This window comes from Macaca thibetana, unplaced genomic scaffold, assembly GCF_024542745.1.
Source record: "Macaca thibetana thibetana isolate TM-01 unplaced genomic scaffold, ASM2454274v1 unplaced_scaffolds217, whole genome shotgun sequence".
NCBI classification, from domain to species: Eukaryota; Metazoa; Chordata; class Mammalia; order Primates; family Cercopithecidae; genus Macaca; species Macaca thibetana.
In genome coordinates, this window is record NW_026089006.1 from 42,598 (window position 1) to 60,595 (window position 17,998).

The following is a 17,998-nucleotide window of genomic DNA, read 5'->3' on the forward strand; positions in this document are numbered from 1 at the left end:
TAAATCAACAGCTTTATTTCTTAGAGCAGTTTTAGGTTCACAGCAAAATTGAGAGGAAGGTACAGAGATTTCTCATATATTCCATGCCTCCCACATGCATAGCCTCCCCCATGATTAGTATTTTCCACCAGAGTGGTACATTTGTTACAACTGATGAACTTACATTGACACATTATAATCACTCAAAGTTCATATTTACATCAGGCTTCACTCTTGATGCTGTACATTCTGTGAACCTGGACAACTGTATAATGATATGACATCTATCTATTACTGTAATATTATCGACAGAACAGTTTCACTACCCTAAAAATTCTCTATACTATGCCTGTTCATCTCTCATTTTCTCCCTAGCAACTCCTGGCAACCATTGATCTTTACTCTGTCTTCATAGTTTTATTATTTTCAGAAGAGTACAGTGGATATCTTTTTGAATAGTTAAAAAATTAAAGCTCCATGGTAATTGAACGTAGTCATTTAAGATGTTCCTTGTCCTTTTTGTTTTTCTTTTGCTTCTTTATCACTGTAAAGAATGATATATGCTGATGAGATGTGCTTTACATACTCAGAAAACATGATTTGTATAGATGTTTGGAACATAATAGAAAGGGTTGAGGGAAAGGACACCATGCCGTGCCACACGGCACAAACTGGAGTATCTTGCTCTATGATAGAGATAGACTCTCTAGCAATGGAAGGGGACAAGCGCAAGGGGTTGGACTTTATAAAAGTGGAATCACTAAGTCTGTCATACTTACCTTCGGTTGGAAATAAGACCAGGCAGTGAATGCTATAGGTAAATACATGTGTTCCTCACTGATCCTCTTCCTTTGAGGGATGAGGTTGACAACAGCCTGCATTATGATGACATGACTCATCTACAACTAGATTCTGTCATGAGGGATGGTAAGGGAGTTTTGCTTGATGTGAGGTGAAAAAGAATTTTTTTCTCCTACTTGGGAGAAGGGAAGCATTGGAATATTCTAGTAGTAAAAGGGCATTGATAGTTTTCTTTCTATATATTTTTCACATCAGATAATACTGCCCAGCAGCCTGCCACACCTCCCGAGTGTTTCTTAAGCTTCTCTCTGAATGTGGATAAGCTCTTAAAGGAGTGATGTTTCCAGTGGTTCTTTCTGTGGGAGGGAAAATGGCAGGTGAATTTGGGCCTTGTTATACATAGGGCAGAGCAAATAGCTACAACTAAGGAAACCACCCAGCACCTTCCCCAGAAGAGTATTAGCCAGAGTAACACACCGATCTCTCTTCAGCTCTTCTCCACTGGTGGCTGGAAGGTCTTTGCAAGGATTCCTGTTTCTGGTCTGATTCCTGTGTTTTGCTGGCTTCTGGTGATATAGGGTGTTTTATCCTAAACTGAACAGTTTGAACTGAAGAGCTAGAGAGGCTGTGTTGTGCTATAACAAAATAAGTGCAGTAGTTCCCCCTTAACTGTGGGAAATACATTCCAAGACTCCCAGTGGATGCATGGAACCGCGAATAGTACTGAATCACAAACTGTTTTTTCCTATACATACCTATCTATGATAAAGTTTAATTTATAAATTAAATTAAATCTGATTGTGTCTGCAGATAGGGTGTGAGAATTGAATGGTGTCATCAGCAGGAATGATTTTTGCTTGTTGGGGGAAAATCTCTCCACACATTTAGTCACAGAAGCCTTCTTTGTAGATGATTGTTGCTGTGGCGTGAGGGCAGAGAAAACCCTGTCAAGTATGTCTTTCCTGCACATATAGTGGATAAAGGGTACTACTATATACTCTGTTTTAACGGCCTCTCATATTTTGGTCCAGAAATCATGCTCTTTGACACTGTTGACTCATCACACCTGTTCTGCTAACAATACCATTTTTGCTCAATCTCATAGGGTTTGGCTAAAATGACTTGTATACTGCAGTTCACTTGTAGATACTACGTTTTTATAAATTTATTCTTCTTTTCATCTAATAAATACAAAGGGAAGAGTTCTTACTGCATTAATTACTTACCAATAGGTATAATTAATGTTAATTCTAGTAAGGTCCCAGGCATGCTCCCAAAGGAATGCTTTGTAACAAAGCATCAGTCTTATGCTTAAAAAAAAAAAAAAAAAACCAAACCAAAACAAAACAAATACAACAACAACAAAAACAGCATCTAAAGCATACACAAAAGTGTGCCCAATTGTTTTATGATGGTAGAGTCTTACTATGTTTCCTGAGCTGGTCTCAAACTTCTGGGTTCCTCAAGTGATCCTCCTGCCTCATCCTCCCAAATACTTTAGAGTACAGGCCTGCAGTGCTGTGCATTCTTATGCTTTTAATATTCTGTACATTTATTATTGATTTAAAATGCATTTTTCCTTTTTCTTTAATAGATGTTGGAAGTTCTGATGAATCTGCAGTCAGGTAGGATTTTATAGATGTAAACATTTATGTTAACTAAGGAAATAGAGATGGAAGAAACTAATATCTGTTGAGTGTTGTATTCTGGGCTAGACATCCTGCTATGTTCTATGCATTTATCATCTCATAAAGGCATCACAACATCTGTGTTCCTATAACCTACTGTTCATTCAGTAAACAACTATGGATTAGAGCAGTTGATTGATTGCCTCATGATCCCATAGTTAACAAAGTAGCTGGCCCACAACTTGACCGTCACCTGCCTGCCTTCCAAATCCCTTCTCTTGCTCCTCAGCATAGATTGATAGACATCTGTGCAGCCATTGGATCAAGGTATAGGTCTGAATCAGTTTAATCAGATTCATTAATTCAATTAATGCCTAAATTAATGAGAGTTTAAATACCTTAAACTCTCATTGAAGGTTATTGTTAGAATGTGGTTAGTCCAAGAGTTTGTCCTAATAAATTTGACAATTTCAGTGGTAACCGGTATCTTATTTTTACCATCAAAGGCTTTAGGGCAGAACTTACTTAGCTTTGGCCATAGGACTGGAAGTTTTACAAAAGTAAGTTTAGGCAAGTCTTAGAGAGAAATGATTTGACTTCCCAGTTTGGTTTTCCATTTAGGCCAGGAGTTCTGTTGACTTCCATAATACTTTTTTAAGTCTTGTTTCTTTTTCCATGACTTTTCTATAATCTTGTCTTGATTTTTAATGCTTTCCTCTCTGCTTTTTTTGTGTTTCTTTTGTTCTATTATTTTTTCCAATTCTGTTGGCTATGTACTCCCAGTTTTCCTATAGACAGAATCAAGAGGACATAGAATTACAGAATGTTAAGGAATCTTAGAATGAATTAAAATACCTCCTAGTATTTTTACCTGTGTTGAATATTCCGGTCAAGTGATTCTGTAGATAGAGAATGTGAGGCTCAAAGAGATTAGTATGCTTTTTTTAGACATAGCAATTGGCAGAAATGAGATTTGAACTCATTTTAAAGCCCAGTAGAAACAGGAGTGAGTCTGGTGCACACAGTGGATAGAATGAGAATGGAATTAGCTGGTGAACCCAATGGAAGTAGGTAATAATGGAATGAGCAGGGGAAAGCCACGTTTGAAGAGAAACAACACTGGATTGTGTAGGAGTATGAAGTCTTCACTAAGAGATGAAAATATTGGGGTTTATGACAAGTTTGATAAAGATAAATTATAAAGATGAAAGACACAAGAAATTTGGGAATTATCTACAAAGGCACATTACAATAGAAGGTTCAAGGGAGCTATAAAAAGTTTGCTTTTTTTTTTTTTTTTTTTAATCAAGGACTGACAAACTTGACGATTTTTACTGAAATATGCTAAAACATTTTGAGACACTGGGAGGAGTGTCTGCAGCAGACAGAAATGTGGTATCATCTGTTTCCATCCTGACTTACAGAGGGGTGGCTTAGAGACCCTGGAGTACTAAGAGGCTGGAGACTGCTGAACTACATAGATCTGTGGTACAGGGCAGGTGCCTCCTTACCTCTGCCTCTGTTCCCAATTCACTGATGTCCTTCCCATGTCCATGTAGGCTGGGTCAGGGGCATGATTGTCTGGTAAATCAGTCATGGAGTTCAGTTGGGTAGTTGGCAGTGTGTCTGTGCTGGGGGAAGGTGATGGAGACTCCAGTTGGCTTGCTTTTTAGGATGAGGGATATAGAGATCTGTTACTCCTGGTCATTTGAGGCCATCCTTTCCGGAATCTGTGCTTTCATAGACTGAAGAGTTGAAGATTGAAGACTTCTATGGAGCCCTGCAGTAGTGGAATCTGAAAGTGGGTGCCCATAGGAAGAAAGATATTTAGATAGTACTTAGAGAAATAGAGGTACAACTACCAGGACTCTGTTTCTCCTGCAGTCTCTCTCCTGAGTGCCATGGAGTCTTGCTCTGTCGCCCAGGCTAGAGTGCAGTGTCTCGGCTCACTGAGCTCCGCCTCCCGGGTTCACGCCATTCTCCTGCCTAGCTGGGACTACAGGCGCCCGCCACTGCGCCCGGATAATTTTTTTTTAATGGCGGGGTTTTGGTCTCGATCTTAGCTTATGTGGACCTGAATAAGGTAGTACATATAGAGTGAAAATAATGGGATTTTATAATTATTAGTGTTTTAATCTTTCTGGGAAAAGTATTCTCAATAAGAATATACACCTTTGTTATTTGACTTTTGTATATTTAGCTTTCATACATTTCAAATATTGCAGGAGATTCCCTATACTGATTTAGGGCAAAGGAAAGCAATAGGACCTTCCTCAGTGGGTTCCATGCTGAGGAATCAAGACTGCCATTTTGAAGTGAAGCAGATTAGTCTTTTAAGGAGAGATAGATCAAGGAAAAGAGACAGTGGATCTTTCTAGCTTGTTTTAAGTCATCAGTTTTCTTCCAGTTTAGGTAACAACATTTATGTCATCCATTAATTGAATTTTAAGCTCAGCTTCAGGACAGATAATTTGTGCGTGTAAATTACTGTCAGGCTCTGCCAATATATTGACTGTCACTATTTGTTATAAAGCTCAAGGTCAGTTTTCATTGAATATTTTATAGATTTAGACAGATGGAGGCAGAAATAGGTAACTAAAATCTATTTTTAGAACAGAGGCCATATTTTAATTGCATCAAGAATCATTATTTAATATATGGATCACCGACCTTTCCCCAGATTATGTCTTTTGTTTGAGGGGAAGCTGGATATAAACTGGCAGTTATAAAAATTGTAAAGAAATCAACTTGACCATTTTCATTGTGTGTTTTTGGTCTCAAGCATTTTCCATGAACTGTGTGTGGATTCATTGCCTACATCGGATGACGAAGACTTGAGTGTTGCTGCTAAGGTAAAGTGGTCTCTTGTAAAATTAATTTTCTCACTCTGAATCTAGTTTTGCACAGTATTTATTTTTCAAATTTAGCAGTGGTTTACCTGTCATTGTTTTATGATGATAATGGAAAGTTGGTCAGAGAAAAACATACATGTGGCTAGTTGATTCAAAAAATTTGTTTATCTTTGGTAACTAACAAAAATTGACAAGTACTGTGACAGGGTGGGAGCTGTGAACTGGAAAATAAGTAGTGACAGGAAAGTTGCATTAGTAAATGCTTTCCCCAATAGAAGAAATATGAAATTTGGTTAAGGTTTATTTGGATAAATAGTAACACTTTGACTTTTTAGTCATACAAGTGTGACTTTCATACTATTTATGCCTCTATAAATCTTCAGTGTTCAAATGATTTGCAGTAATCATGGACCCCCTCTGGTACTTTTTGGTGGTGAAAATGTCCAGGACATAGCATAGAGCTTTTTCTTGGAAACTTATTATTTTGATATCATATAGTTTGTAGGGGAGATTATTTCTCTACCTATATTATTCTGTAGTGAGACTAAAATAATATTAAAAATTGTAGAAAAATGGCTGAGTGTGGTGGTATACACCTGTGGTCCCTGCTGCTTGGGAGTTTGAAGCAGGAAGATTGCTTGAGCCCAGGAGTTTGAGAACGGCCTGGGCAACATAACAAGAATGTATCTGATTTAAAAATATAAATTATGGAAATGTAGACATTTAAATTTATGTTCTCAAAATTTGTATTGCAAAGGGATTTTTGTGTGTTTTATGAGTTGTCCATGAAGAGTTTATATAAAACACTTCATCTAATTGAAAACATATTTTGCTGCAAATAACCAGTTCTAGAAGCAGAGACTCTTAATACCAATATAGTAAGACTTTAACATCATAATTTTATCATCGTAGTTTATTGAAAATATTTACTTGGCCGGGTTCAGTGGCTCATGCCTGTAATCCCAGCACTTTGGGAGGCTGAGGTGCGTAGATCACCTGAGTTCGGTAGATCACCTGAGGCCAGGAGTTCGAGATCAGCCTGGCCAGCGAGGTGAAACCCTGTCTCAAAAAAAAAAAAAAAAAAAAACAAACAAAACAAAAAAAAAAACCCACACACAGAAAAATTAGCCAGGCATGAAATACTATCACAGAAATACTTACATAAACTGGGAACATACCTGTGTTCCCAGCTGCTCAGGAGGCCAAGGGAGGAGAATCACTTGAACCCGGCAGGCAGAGGTTGCAGTGAACCAAGATCGCACCATTGCACTCCAGCCTGGGGGACAGAGCTAGACTACATCTGAAAAAATGAAATAAAATAATATAACCACTCAAAGTCCTTATACCACACTCTGAAATTTCAAATTTTGAAGTTTTGATATTTAGTTGTTTAAATAATCATTGGAAGCTGCTGCATACCATAAGCTACTGGAGGTCAGTAAACACATTTGTGTCTCTCCTGGAGTGCCTAGAATACAGTCTTCCATGTAAGAAGCATTTTAATTGTTGTTTTTTGAGATGGGGTTTCACTCTGTCCCCCAGGTTGGAGGGCACTGGTGAGATGTTGGCTCACTTTGATCTCTCTTTCCTGGACTCAGGTGATCCTCACACCTCAGCCATCCAAGTAGTTGAAATTATTGTCCTATGTCACATTAGACCTGTGTCACCATGCTTGGCTGACTTTTGAACAGGCAGGGTTTTGCCTTGTTGCCCAGGCTGGTCTTTAACCTTTGGGCTCAAGTGTTCTGCCCACCTCAGCCTCTCATAGTGCTGAGGTTACAGACAGGAGACATTCAGCCTTAATAGTTGTTTAGTCTGAATAAATAGACAAGTGAATTTTTATATAATAGAATATTGTAAGTAATATATCTAATGTGTCTAATGATTAAATATTGTATTGAAAATATTGCTTACATTTGTATTATTTCTTAGTATTTAAAGGTGTATAAGTTTTGATGTGTTATGTTGAGAAATTATGCCATAAATAAAAAGGAAATAAATTAGAAATAGGTCATCAGCAGCAAAGAGGGTTACAATATATTTTCTAGTATCATTCAACTGGAATGTTAAAATTGTGATATTACATTAACATTTCTTAAATGTTTTATTAGCCTCAACTCATGTTCTATTAAATATACCATTTCAAGCCATACATTACTCTTTAGTATTCTGGTGACCAAATCTTTTCCTGGGTGGAAATTTGATGAAAAGTTCCAGGTTTCCCTCTGTTGTAATAATGTTCTTTAAGGTAGTGGTAGATGACCATATTTAGCTACTTGAATGTCTTAGAGTAATAAACTCTATCACAGAAATACTTACATAAACTAATTGTAGCATAAATATTAATTAGTATTATTCGGGATATGAAAGACCAAAACACTCTATAATAGATCTATTTCTCCATGTATTTTATGGTATTTCATGTTGTTTCTTTTCTTTCTTGACTTAAGCTCATATTTCATTGACCAATTAGGCTTGTTTTTCATTTGTATCTCTCTTTGTTCTCACATTTTAAATAGAAACTTCTGGGGAGTCAGGGTCTTGCTCTGTTCCCCAGTCTGGACTGCAGTGGCATGATCTTGGTTCACTACAGTCTCCACCTCTCAGGCTCAAGTGATCCTCCCACATCAGCCTCCTGAGCAGCTGGGATACAGGCACAGACCATCATGCCTGACTCCTTTTTGTATTTCTGTGTAGAGATGTATTCCCATTATGTTGCCCAGGCTGGTCTCAAACTCCTGAACTCAAGCAATCCACTCACCTTGGCCTTGCAAAGGGCTGGGATTACAGATATGAGCCACCATGTCTGGGCAACATTGGGGTTTATTTAAAGGAATTGATTAGGGCTGGGTGTGCTAGTGCACACTGGTTATCTCAACAGTTTGGGAGGCAGAAGTGGAAGGTTTGCTTGAGCCTAGGAGGTTGAGACCAGCCTGGGCAGTATAATGAGGCCTTGTCTCTACAAAAGTAACAATAAATACATTAGTCTGGCATGATGGTATGCACCTGTAGTTCCAGCTATCAGGAAGTTGAGGTGGGAAGATTGCCTGAGGTCGGGAGGTTGAGACCACAGTGAGTCATAATCATGCCACTGCATTCTAGCCCTGGGTTGACAGAATGAGACCCAGTTTCATAATAAGAGAATGATAAGAATCTCTTGATGCAACTCATTATAATTTTTTAAATGGAAACTAACTCTTGATATTTCCTTAGAAGTGTGTCCCCAAGTATGTGTCACAGCCTTTACCTGGACCTTCCCATGAAAAAGGCAATGGAATAGTCAATGGAAAAGGAAAAGGAGAAGGTGAGAACTGGATTTTGTTTTAAAAGTCATTTAATGGAATGTTTCTTTTAGAATATGAGCACTAATATAGTCTACTAGCTAAAGAAAATGTCCTATTAACTATAATAAGTAAAGGAGAATTAAAATGGTGATAACCAAGGGTCAGCTATTGATTCTATTGGGAGCACCACTGAAGGAGCTGAGTTCTGAGTTCCATTTTAAGATACTCTAAAAACTGAGGTAAGTCAGGAGAGAAGGAGGAGGAAATGAATAAAAGAGAAAGAAAGAATGAAGAGGGCAGAGTGTACACGGAATAAATTTTAAAAAGCATATGCAGGTATATGTAATGGAAGGTGGTAAAGTCAAATTGATCTGTAGAAGAAGGAAGAACAGGGTGTTAGAAATAGGAAAGAAGATAAAGTGAGCTTCCAGTACGAAAATGTGTCAGCAAATTAGAGTAACATTTTCCTACTCTTGCTGTCATCCTCACTACTGGGGAGGCATTAAGGATTGAGGTACTTTACCACACAGACCTGTGGTTTATCTACCATAGATGAATATCACCGTAAATGGTCAGCCATGAATGGCTATAATTTAGTTTTATAGAAAATGGTGTAAATTCATGGGATAGTATCCTATAGGCCAAATTAACATAGTTCAAAAGAATAGTGTTGGGTGATTTATGGAGAAGACATTAAGTAGAGATGGTATTGCCTGATTAAAAGTTCATTAGAAACATTATGGCTTATAATGTAGTATTAAATTCAGGGACATAGTAGGAAGAAATTGACGCTAGGCCAAACAGGGCAATTAGGGTAAACCAATATGCAAGCACATCAGTGTAGAAAAGGGCATTCAAATTGTCATGAATTAGTTGAGGAGCTTCTGGAAAGTGCACATTCTGATTCAGCAGGTATGGGATTCTGTATTTCTCATGAGTACTCAGGTGATGTTGGTGCTGGTCCTTGGACATAGCCCTGAATAACAAGGGAATAGCCTTCCTTTAGAGAAATCTGGAAAAAGAACCATTGGAGAGCAATTTAAAAAATAACAGAATCCAGGGAAAGCATTGATTTCCTTTTATTTCTGAGCATGATTCTAGCCACAGGGGAAGGAGAATGAGATGAGAAGAGAGATTACAGGTGTATACTACTCCTGAACACAGATGACAACAGTGGTCGCAATGATCCATAAAAAGCAGCTAGGAAGGGAAGCATCAGGATGACAGATCTAAAAATCACTTTTTCAAAGGAAGAGGGATTGTGAAAGGACAAGGAGGGAGGAAAGAAAGATATTTGCTGTTTTTATTGGGAGTTAAAGCCAAGTAAACTTGAGATGAGTCACTTCCAGTTACTTTGGCGTATGGCCAGTCTCACAAGAGAGGTTATTGCTGTGGAGAGTACTGGAGGCAGGAGGGAGTGCTAGACTTGGGGTAAACTCCACAGCTCATTTCATTTCATAACTGTCAGGCCTCAGAGAGAGAAGTTTCACTGACATGAGCGAATAAGATGTGATTAAGTTGCATATAGATGCTTTGGCTAATTTTTTTTTGAGACAGCTAGTTATTTGATATGACAGCTGTTTCATAAATGTCCTTTACAGTGTAAGATAATATACCAAACTTAGTTAATTTTAGATGCAATCATATTATAAAATTCATTCTGTGAATACCAAATTTCTCATTTTCAATAAATACTGCACTGATTTTGCAATATAAAAGTGTATTCATATCCAGCAAGTCTGTGGTATTTCAGTGTTTTCTTTTTTGATAAATATTTTGATATTTGGAAACTGATTCTACATGGTTTATGTGATGGTTTTATGGACCGCCTTATGAGTGGATCAAAGAGCTGTAATTTAAGGCCAAACGAGGGGATAGGAGAAATGTAGGTGCTGCAGTAGCCCATGTGGTCATGGGAAAAATGAATATTTTATTTAGCTGTGATTTCATAAGTGTGTATAACAGCTGATCAATTTAGAACACTGTCTTTGATGAGAGGTGAATTGCACGTTCACCTGAACTGTCATCTCAACTGTGTATTTCCTCAGCGACAGGACATGGGGAATTTATCTGTGGTGTGCTGGCAGCAATGCCTCTGATGTGTTGAGTGAAAATACTCTGTACCTTCACCTTTAGCCTTGACATTGATACCCTCAGGTTTGATTTCCTCATCTGTTTAATGGTCTCTTTTCTCCTCATCAGCCCACGTGTTTACAGTGATATCCAGGCTTTTCTGTTTTAGGTACAGGCATTTGAAACATAATGTCACTATTGAAATGTAAACTGAGTTTTAGGAATCCTATATTCCTATTTTCCTCATTATATTTCTGTCATGTTGCTGTCCTAGGCAAGGAAAAGAAGAAGCCAAGAATTACCCTCAAAACTTTAAGTAATTATATACAAATCTTTGGTCTATATTTAAGGCTTCACATGTGAATTCTGAAGGTATTCGTGCATTGAGGGAAGATCATCTCAGTTTAATGAAGGCAGTTTTTAATTTAATGTATATTCATTAAATTGCTTTTTGAACATTTTGTCTCTAGTACACAGAAACACACTATAATGTCATGGGTATTTGACCTTAATGTGTTCATGCACAAACTTAGTTATTCAAATATTTTCTTATCCCTCAAGAATCTGTTCACAGGAAGTGGTGGATAACACATCCTACAGTTTGGATGCAATTCTTTCATCTTTTTGACTTGTTTTGTGATGAACTGCTTTTAATGGATGATTCATGTTTTCAGTTTTAGGAGAAACACAGAAAAAGATGAGAAGCAAGTAAAGAGGAACTCTATGATCAGTAGTAGACTATTATAGTACATTCTCAATAGTACTATGTTTTTCTCCAGTTATAGAATTTACTTGAATGATGTACAATTAATCAATTATTATTATTATAGGAGATGTGGTCTCTCTATGTTGCCTTGGCTAGAATACCATGTCTATTCATTGGTGCATTCATAGCTCACTGTATCCTTGAACTCCTGGGCTCAAGCAGTCCTCCTATAGTAGCTGGGACTACAATTTTGTGTGGTTACATCTGGCCTGATACACAATTATTTATTTATTTATTTTTGATACAGGGTCTCCTTCTGTTGCCAGTACTGGGGTACAGTGGTGCCATCTTGGCTCACTGCAACTTCTGCTTCTTGGCCTTAAGTGATCCTTTCACCTTTTACCTTAGCCTCCCAAGTAGCTGGGAATACAGGCATGCACCACCACACTTGGCTAATTTTCTTTTGAAGGTTTGTTGTTGTTGTTGTTTGTTTCTTTGTTTCTTTGTTTGTTTAATAGATGAGGTCTCACTCTATTGCCCAGGTGGGTCTGGAACTTCTGGGCTCAAGTGATCCTCCTGCCTCAGCCTCCCAAAATGCTGGGATTTACAAGTGTGAGCCACTGCACCTGACCTGCACAATTATTATAAAAAGGAATTAAGCCCACTTCCGTTGCAGAAAATTGACCACCTTTTCGTTTTTTTCTAGAAACATTCATATTGTAGAACATATTGTCGATCACCCAGATTTTCTATTTTTTTTTCAGTTAAAATAGGATTGCTGCTTATTTCACATTATTTTCTGACATTATCATTTCATTTATTCCTTTTATGGCTTTATTCAATTGGATAGATATAGAAATATAAGACTTTCCAAGTCAAATATCAAGGGAAAAAAAGAAAAGGAAAACAGATTAGGGAAAGCTATTCTGTGAAATAACCACCTGATTACAGTTACATATATCATATCAACTTCATAAAAATCTTACACAATGCATTTGTGTCAAGGTTCCCCAAGACCACCCCCAGGTTTGGTGGTTCACTAGAAAGACTCACAGGACTCAGGAAATAGTCATACTCAGATCTTTACTTGATTACAAGAAAGGGGACAAGCAGAATTAGTAGAGGAAAAATGTGCACGTGTCAAGTCTGGAGGAAACCAGGCACAAGCTTCCAGGAGCTCTCTCCTGTGGAGTTCCCAGGATCTGCTTAATTCTCCCAGGCTCACATTTTGACAACATTTGTGCAGTGATATCTAGCAGTACCAGAGTCTCATTAGAGACTAAGTACCCAAGTGTTTCTATGGAGGTTACTCTCCCTGACATGTACCCCAATTCCAGACTCCTAGAAGGAAAGCAGCTGTTCAGAGTAACCACACTGTTTCTATAAACACTTTAGACACAGTGAACCACTCTCCTTAGGGAATGGTGGAAACCCTTCTAGGCTCAAACGATTCTCCTGCCTCAGCCTCCCGAGTAGCTGAAATTAGAGGTGCCCGCCATCATGCCCAGCTAATTTTTGTATTTTTAGTAGAAAAGAGGTTTTGCCATGTTGACCAGACTGGTCTTGAATTCATTTCCTCAGGCTGGTCTTGAACTCATGACCTCATGTGATCCCCCCACCTTTGCCTCCCAAAGTGCTGAGATTACAGGCATGAGCCACTGAGCCCAGTTGTGAATATCTTTTTAAAATCAGTAACTTTATTTCTTAGAGCAGTTTTAGGTTCACAGCAAAATTGAGAGGAAGGTACAGAGATTTCTCATATATTCCGTGCCTCCCACATGCATAGCCTCCCCCATGATTAGTATTTTCCACCAGAGTGGTACATTTGTTATGACTGATGAACTTACATTGACACATTATAATACATTCTAATCACTCAAAGTTCATAGTTTACATCAGGCTTCACTCTTGATGCTGTACATTCTGTGAACTTGGACAACTGTATAATAAATGATATGACATGTATCTATTACTGTAATATTATCGACAGAACAGTTTCACTACCCTAAAAGTTCTCTATACTATGCTTGTTCATCTCTCACTTTCCCCCTAGCAACTCCTGGCAACCATTGATCTTTACTCTATCTTCATAGTTTTATTATTTTCAGAAGAGTACAGTGGAGATCTTTTTGAATAGTTAAAAAATTAAAGCTCCATGGTAATTGAACGTAGTCATTTAAGATGTTCCTTGTCCTTTTTGTTTTCCTTTTGCTTCTTTATCACTGTAAGGAATGATATATGCTGATGAGATGTGCTTTACATACTCAGAAAACATGATTTGTATAGATGTTTGGGACATAATAGAAAGGGTTGAGGGAAAGGACACCATGCCGTGCCACACGGCACAAACTGGAGTATCTTGCTCTATGATGTGGGTCCAGATAGACTCTCTAGCAATGGAAGGGGACAAGCGCAAGGGGTTGGACTTTATAAAAGTGGAATCACTAAGTCTGTCATACTTACCTTTGGTTGGAGTTAAGACCAGGCAGTGAATGCTATAGGTAAATACATGTGTTCCTCACTGATCCTCTTCCTTTGAGGGATGAGGTTGACAACAGCCTGTAGTATGATGACATGACTCATCTACAACTAGATTCTGTCATGAGGGATGGTAAGGGAGTTTTGCTTGATGTGAGGTGAAAAAGAATTTTTTTCTCCTACTTGGGAGAAGAGCAAGCATTGGAATATTCTGGTAGTAAAAGGTCATTGATAGTTTTCTTTCTATATATTTTTCACATCAGATAATACTGCCCAGCAGCCTGCCACACCTCCCGAGTGTTTCTTAAGCTTCTCTCTGAATGTGGATAAGCTCTTAAAGGAGTGATGTTTCCAGTGGTTCTTTCTGTGGGAGGTAAAATGGCAGGTGAATTTGGGCCTTGTTATACATAGGGCAGAACAAATAGCTACAACTAAGGAAACCACCCAGCACCTTCCCCAGAAGAGTATTAGCCAGAGTAACACACCGATCTCTCTTCAGCTCTTCTCCACTGGCGGCTGGAAGGTCTTTGCAAGGATTCCTGTTTCTGGTCTGATTCCTATGTTTTGCTGGCTTCTGGTGATATAGGGTGTTTTATCCTAAACTGAACAGTTTGAACTGAAGAGCTAGAGAGGCTGTGTTGTGCTATTACAAAATAAGTGCAGTAGTTCCCCCTTAACTGTGGGAAATACATTCCAAGACTCCCAGTGGATGCATGGAACCACGAATAGTACTGAATCACAAACTGGTTTTTCCTATACGTACATATGGATGACAAAGTTTCATTTATAAATTAAATTAAATCTGATTGTGTCTGCAGATAAGGTGTGAGAATTGAATGGTGTCATCAGCAGGAAAGATTTTTGCTTGTTGGGGGAAAATCTCTCCACGCTTTGTCACAGAAGCCTTCTTTGTAGATGACTGTTGCTGTGGCGTGAGGGCAGAGAAAACCCTGTCAAGTATGTCTTTCCTCTCATATAGTGGATAACGGGTACTACTGTATACTCTGTTTTAACGGCCTCTCATATTTTGGTCCAGAAATCATGCTCTTTGACACTGTTGACTGATCACACCTGTTCTGCTAACAATACCATTTTTACTCCCTCTCATGGGGTGTGGCTGGGATGACTTGTATACTGCAGGTTACATGTAGATACCAAATTTTATAAATTTATTCTTCTTTGCATCTAATAAATACAAAGGGAAGAGATCTTACTGCATTAATTACCTATCAATAGGTATAATTAATGTTAATTCTAATAAGGTCCCAGGCATGCTCCCAAAGGAATGCTTTATAACATAGCATCAGTCTTATGCTTTAAAAAAAAAAAAGGAAACCAAAACAAAAACAACAACAACAAAAACAGCATCTAAAGCATACACATTAGTGTGCACATTTTTTCCTGAAGGTAGAGTCTTACTATGTTTCCCTAGCTGGTCTCAAATCTCTGGGTTCCTCAAGTGATCCTCCTGCCTCATCCTCCCACATAGTTTAGAGTACAGGCATGCGTTGTTGTGCACTGTTATCCTTTTAATATTCTGTACATTTTTATTATTGAATTAAAATGCATTTTTCCTTTTTCTTTAATAGATGTTGGAAGTTCTGATGAATCTGCAGTCAGGTAGGATTTAATAGATGTAAACATTTATGTTAACTAAGGAAATAGAGATGGAAGAAACTAATATCTGTTGAGCGTTGTACTCTGGGCTAGACATCCTACTATGTTCTGTGCATTTATCATCTCATAAAGCCATCACAACATCTGTGTTCCTATAACCTACTATTTATTCAATAAACAACTATGGATTAGTGCAGTCGATTGATTGCCTCATGATCCCATAGTTAACAAAGTAGCTGGCCCACAACTTGACCGTCAGCCTGCCTGCCTTCCAAATCCCTTCTCTTGCTCCTCAGCATAGATTGATAGACATCTGTGCAGCCATTGGATCAAGGTATAGGTCTGAATCAGTTTAATCAGATTCATTAATTCAATTAATGCCTAAATTAATGAGAGTTTAAATACCTTAAACTCTCATTGAAGGTTATTGTTAGAATGTGGTTAGTCCAAGAATCTGTCCTAATGAATTTTAAAATTTCCCTGGTAACCAGTATCTTATTTTTACCATCAAAGTCTTTAGGGCAGAACCTACTTAGCTTTGGCCGTAGGACTGGAAGTTTTACAAAAGTTGTTTTAAGTCATCACTATTCTTCCAGTTTAGGTAACAACATTTATGTCATCCATTAATTGAATTTTAAGCTCAGCTTCAGGACAGATAATTTGTGTGTGTAAATTACTGTCAGGCTCTGCCAATATATTGACTGTCACTATTTGTTATATAAAGCTCAAGGTCAGTTTTCATTGAATATTTTGTAGATTTAGACAGATGGAGGCAGAAATAGGTAACTAAAATCTCTTTTTAGAACAGAGGTCCTATTTTAATTTTATCAAGAATCATTATTTAATATATGGATCACTGACCTTTCCCCAGATTATGTCTTTTGTTTGAGGGGGAAGCTGGATATAAACTGGCAGTTATAAAAATTGTAAAGAAATCAACTTGCTCTTTTCATTGTGTGTTTTTGGTTTCAAGCATTTTCCATGAACTGCGTGTGGATTCATTGCCTACATTGGATGACAAAGACTTGAGTGTTGCTACTAAGGTAAAGTGGTGTCTTGTAAAATTAATTTTCTCACTCTGAATCTAGTTTTGCATAGTATTTACTTTTCAAGTTTAGCAGTGGTTTACCTGTCATTGTTTTATGGTGATAATGGAAAGTTGGTCAGAGAAAAACATACATATGGCTAGTTGATTCAAAAAATGTGTTTAACTTTGGTAACTAACAAAAATTGACAAGTACTGTGACCGGGTAGGAGCTTTGAACTGGAAAATAATAGTGACGGGAAAGTTGCATTAGTAAATGCTTCCCCAATAGAAGAAATATGAAATTTGGTTAAGGTTTATTTGGATAAATAGTAACACTTTGACTTTTAAATCATACAATTGTGACTTTCAGACTTTCATACTATTTATGCCTCTATAAATCTTCAGTGATCAAATGATTTGCAGTAATCATGGACCCCCTCTGGTACCTTTTAGTTGTGAAAATGTCCAGCACATAGCATAGAGCTTTTTCTTCTTGGAAACTTATTATTGTGTTATCATATAGTTTCTAGGAGAAACTGTTTCTCTACCTATATTATTGATTCTGTAGTGAGACTAAAATAATATTAAAAATTGTAGGAAAATTGCTGAGTGTGGTGGTGTGTACCTGTGGTCCCTCCTGCTTGGGAGTTTGAGGCAGGAAAATTGCTTGAGCCCAGGAGTTTGAGAACGGCCTGGGCAACATAACAAGACTGTATCTGATTTAAAAATATAAATTGTGTAATGTAGAAATTTAAATTTATGTTCTCAAGATTTGTATCACAAAGGGATTTTTTTGTGTGTTTTATGAGATGTCCATGAAGAGTTTATATAAAACATTTCATCTAATTTCATCTAATTGAATAACATGTATTTTGCTGCAAATAACCAGTTCTAGAAGCAGAGACTCTTAATACCAATATAGTAAGACTTTAACATCATAATTTTATCATCATAGTTTTTAAAAAATATTTACTTGGCTGCGTTCAGTGGCTCATGCCTGCAATCTCAGCACTTTGGGAGGCTGAGGTGGGTAGATCACCTGAGGTCAGGAGTTCAAGATCAGCCTGGCCAACGTGGTGAAACCTTGTCTCTAAATAAAAACACACAGAAAAATTAGCCGGGCATGATGGCACATGCCTGTGCTCCCAGCTGCTCAGGAGGCTGAGGCAGGAGAATCACTTGAACCCGGCAGGCAGAGGTTGCAGTGAAACAAGATCACACCATTGCACTCCAGCCTGGCTGACAGAGCTTGACTACATCTTTAAAAAATAAAATAAATAAAATAAGATAAAATAAAATAAAATAAAATAACCACTCAAAGTCCTTATAAATAATCATTGGAAGCTCCTGCATACCATGAGCTCCTGGAGGTCAATGAACATACTTGTGTGTATCCTGGAGGGCCTAAAATACAGTCTTCTATGTAAGAAGCATTTTAATTATTGTTTTTTTAGATGGGGTTTCATTCTGTCCCCCAGGCTGGAGGGCACTGGTGAGATCTTGGCTCACTTCGATCTCTCTTTCCTGGGCTCAGGTGATCCTCACACCTCAGA

The 17,998-nt window shown here is 37.8% G+C and overlaps 1 protein-coding gene and 1 long non-coding RNA gene across 6 annotated transcripts in view; one reads left to right on the forward strand and one right to left on the reverse strand.

Annotated features, from left to right (window-relative positions):
- Positions 1–17,992, forward strand: part of LOC126947384 (putative ankyrin repeat domain-containing protein 20A5) — a 35,879-nt gene extending 17,887 nt beyond the window's left edge. The window contains exons 7-11 of one of the 5 annotated variants that reach the window (XM_050778041.1): positions 2,375–2,405; positions 5,191–5,260; positions 8,474–8,564; positions 15,391–15,421; positions 16,392–17,992. In XM_050778041.1, the coding sequence (XP_050633998.1) occupies positions 2,375–2,405; positions 5,191–5,260; positions 8,474–8,564; positions 15,391–15,421; positions 16,392–16,500 (332 nt within the window). In that variant the 3' untranslated portion in view covers positions 16,501–17,992. The remainder of the gene's footprint in view (positions 1–2,374; positions 2,406–5,190; positions 5,261–8,473; positions 8,565–15,390; positions 15,422–16,391) is intronic. The other 4 variants (XM_050778042.1, XM_050778046.1, XM_050778044.1 and 1 more) reach the window with 4 other exon arrangements.
- On the reverse strand, positions 1,935–8,347 carry LOC126947385 (uncharacterized). Its single transcript, XR_007723055.1, has 4 exons — positions 6,680–8,347; positions 6,439–6,560; positions 3,920–4,203; positions 1,935–3,196 (listed from the first exon to the last, which is right to left on the reverse strand). It is a non-coding gene; the product is annotated as an uncharacterized LOC126947385 (long non-coding RNA).
- Positions 17,993–17,998: the final 6 nt, after the last annotated feature.